This window comes from Callospermophilus lateralis, chromosome 1, assembly GCF_048772815.1.
Source record: "Callospermophilus lateralis isolate mCalLat2 chromosome 1, mCalLat2.hap1, whole genome shotgun sequence".
Taxonomy (NCBI): domain Eukaryota; kingdom Metazoa; phylum Chordata; class Mammalia; order Rodentia; family Sciuridae; genus Callospermophilus; species Callospermophilus lateralis.
In genome coordinates, this window is record NC_135305.1 from 218313550 (window position 1) to 218317350 (window position 3801).

A 3801-nucleotide genomic window follows, 5' to 3' on the forward strand; every position below is an offset into this window, starting at 1 on the left:
TAACAATAGACCCCAACACTGCGCACAACTAAAATGCACAGATAAAAATGTCAAGGAAAAACTGCAGAAATCCACTTCAACATCAAAAAAATTATAATCACTGTTCTTGACAACTAAATCTTGTAGGAGTTTTAATGAATTCCTATAAAATTTCAGGTCTTGGCATCTCTGTATGATTCTATCCTCTTGCATATTTCTGCCCCAGAGGCAATTACTGTCAGAAATTTTGAGGGTAGATTTTCCTGGCACTGGTTTCATATCTGCATTTATTTTTGTATACATAAACAGTTTTCTTAAGCACATGCCTAAAAGAGTACATAATCTCACCTAGGTAGTATGCAACAAAACACCTATTGCCCTGCAATGTGCTGATTTGTTTCAACATGTAGTTTAAAGTTTCTCTAAAGAGTACATACATTTATTTTGAAAGCTTTAAAATGCTATGTGGCATCACCCCAGAGACAAACATCATTTGTTTTTTTAGCTTCTGATTACAATGAAACTTTCAAAATTCGTGTCCTTCTCCATACCATATAAGTGAGCCTTAATATAATATGTGGATGCACCTGAGTTGTTTGGTTTCTGTGTTAGTCACCTTTCTGTTATTGTGAAAAAATACCTGAGGAAAATCGCTTAAAGGAGTGAAAACTTGTATTGGAAATAAGAAAGAAAAAAGAAAAGAAGGAAGAAAAAAGGGAAAGAGGGAAAGGATTGGGGGCGGGGGAATCAATGCACAGATAAGGTTAGAGGTCTCATGGAACATCCACTTTTCATCCAGCATTTGAACACTGCTGTTATTAGGACAAAGACTTCAACATGCAAGTCTTTCAGGGGCATTCCAGATTCAAACAGACCAATTTCTAACAGCTGTTCACATTCAAGGTCCACACACCTACAGAACTATTTCTTAATTTTTCCCAGGATGAGTTCCAACCATTCTACTATAAAACTTGGTGAGAAATTAGCATGTGGGGCACATGGACAGGACTAGGTATTTGTCTTTGTTGCATTTTGAAAAATGCATGGCAACCAGACCCCACAGGGGCTGGGATTAGACTGTCCTGATCTGCAGCCTCCTCAGGGCACTTTTAATGTCCCTGTTCCTCAGGCTGTAGATGAAGGGGTTCAGCATGGGGGTGACCACGGTGTACATCACTGAGGCCACTGCATACTTCCTGGGAGAATGTGATACAGCTGATCCAAAATACACTGCAATGCCTGTTCCTAAAAATAAGCAAAACACTGACAGGTGAGAGCCACAGGTAGAGAAGGCTTTGTATTTCCCACTTGAGGATGGGATCCTCAGAATGGAGGAAATAATTTTATAATAAGAGAAAAGGATCCCTGAGATGGGGAAAAGGCCATAGATGGCAATAAGAACATACTTAGAAAAGTCATCAGAGAAGTTGTGAGAACAGGAAAGATTCAGAAGTTCAGAAGGGCCACAGTAGAAATTGGAAATTTCCACATCCTTGAAGCTGGTAACTTTTAAGATCATCAAATTGTGCAGCTGAGAGTCCAAAAGACTCAGCAAAAATGACCCCAAAATTAAGAAGCCACAGAGGCGAGGGTTCATAATGACTGGATAATGCAGGGGGTGACAGATGGCCACAAACCGGTCATAGGCCATCACAGTCAGAAGCATATAATCCATACAGACAAGAATGGTAAAAAGAGACATCTGTGTCAAGCATCCTTCATAGGAGATGATATCATTGTGAGTTTGAATGTTTACAATCATGTTTGGAACCGTGGTAGAAATGAAACCAATGTCAGCCAAGGACAGGTTGGAGAGGAAGAAGTACATGGGGGTGTGGAGGTGGGAGTCAGAGCAGACAGCCAGGATGATGAGCAGGTTTCCCAGGATGGTGACCAGGTACATGCACAGGAATAGTACAAAGAGGATGGGCTGCAGGTCTGGATCCTCTGAGAAGCTCATGAGTAGGAATTCAGAGACACGGGTTAAATTTTGTGCTTGTATGTTTCTTGGACACCTTTTGAAAAGCAAATAAAGTTTTAAAAAATACATAAAACAGGCACCCCTCATTCTGGAAACATGGAAATCAAGTTTGCACAGGAAGGTGCTCCAGTTTTAGATCCACACACTTTCAACAATAATTCTCAATAGTGAAAAAACCCATCTCCATCATCCACCCTACTTTCCATATTCACTTGAGAGACACTGAACTGAGCAATGTAGAAGTCCAGAAGCAAAGGAGGAAATAAATTCATGATCACAATGAAATATTGCTTAGCTTTAAGAAAAAAAGGAAATTAAGTAGCAGTTTGATATACCTCCTTTGGTTCTAAGGCCTTTCAACAAAGTCCTTTGACAAGATATTTGAAACTGCATACGGACTGCTTTTCCTGACAACTAGATCAAGGTTGATGGATCATAACAAGAAAGCAGTATGGACCCATTTTCTGCAAAGGGGTCTCATCATTCTCATTTACCTCCTTTGTTCATTAAAGTTTTCTAATTAAAAATTAAATCACATAAATAAAAATCCTATCCTTGGTGAACTTCAAATTTGGATAAACATGATTACATAAATAAAATTGCTGACCACAATGTGGCATTAGTGTGCACTGTACCTGTCAATGATTTTAAAATCATAGACTGTAAGAATCTCCTTTGAATAGTTTTATTTTATGCAGGTTTATTTTATCAACCCATATAATATCAGCAAAATATCTGTTATATAAAATGCCCCTTGATATTTTTTAATTTTCTTTATTATGTACTCCATCTGGCTTGATAAAACTGGATCATAGTTTTTTGATCTCAAACCCTTAAGTACATTGTTAATGATCTAAACACTAAGTAAAGACTAAAAACTCCAAGTTTTATTTCCAATCTACTTATTTCTTCTTCATAGATTTTCTGGTCAGTCATTCCTGACACATTGATTCAATTCTTCTATTTAGGCTACATGAAATACACTTAGGTTCATTATTTATCATTTCTCACTGTGACTGAATTAGATGCAGTATAAAATAGATTACAACAAGAAATAATGTAACAACTTCTTGGAAACCTCCTCATTCATCAAAAGGGGGGGGGTAGTAATTACCCACTTTGTATGGCTGTCATCAGAAAAATTGTTTTAACAAACCTTTCAAGTAGCATAACTTGTAGTTCTTCCTGTGCATATTTTAGGATATCTAACATAGTGATGTCATTACAACACTAATTGTATCAGCATATCCATATGTGAAATTCTGAGTGGTCTTTTTTTATACCACAGCTGAAATCGACTATCTAACAATATCCTAGTGTGTAGAATATTCTCCGTGAATATTGCTTATTCTTATTATCCATAACATCATCACCTATATTAAAACATATGGATCTGATAATTCTTGTTCCAGGACTAACATTGGCTAGAGATCTGAATTATTATATAGGAAATTTGAGTCTTAGTATCTCTGCCTTTTTCCATTCTCCTGCAAACCTGCCTCCCAGACACAGATATTGTCTTGAAGTGGGGACGTGTAATTTTCTCTTGGTGTTTTCATTTCAGAATCATCTACCATGCAGTTTTCCTTTATAATGTTGCCTTTAAAGTACTTAAAATACTTAATTTAAGTATTCTGCAAAACAATACCTATTGCCCATGAAATATGCAAGTTTACATTATCCTGAGAATGTATTCTGTGAAGTACATTCACCTTCTGCAAAGTCTTTATCTGATGCAAAGTGTTATCTGTTGAAAGGACACAATCTTTTAATTGGGTGGTTTACTAATTTGATAATTATTTCAAAATCCTCTGCCAATCTCCATGTCACTCAAATAAGAA

The 3801-nt window shown here is 36.8% G+C and overlaps 1 protein-coding gene across 1 annotated transcript; it reads right to left on the reverse strand.

Moving 5' to 3' along the window:
* Positions 1 to 1051: 1051 nt before the first annotated feature.
* On the reverse strand, positions 1052 to 1990 carry LOC143410825 (olfactory receptor 7E24-like). Its single transcript, XM_076871553.2, has one exon. The coding sequence runs from the start codon at positions 1937 to 1939 to the stop codon at positions 1052 to 1054; it is 888 nt and encodes a 295-aa protein (XP_076727668.2). The 5' UTR covers positions 1940 to 1990.
* Between the last annotated feature and the right edge of the window lie 1811 nt (positions 1991 to 3801).

Bases quoted from the DNA above. Each gene is read 5' to 3' on its own strand.
- LOC143410825 (XM_076871553.2), bottom strand. From the start codon at position 1,939: ATGAGCTTCTCAGAGGATCCAGACCTGCAGCCCATCCTCTTTGTACTA.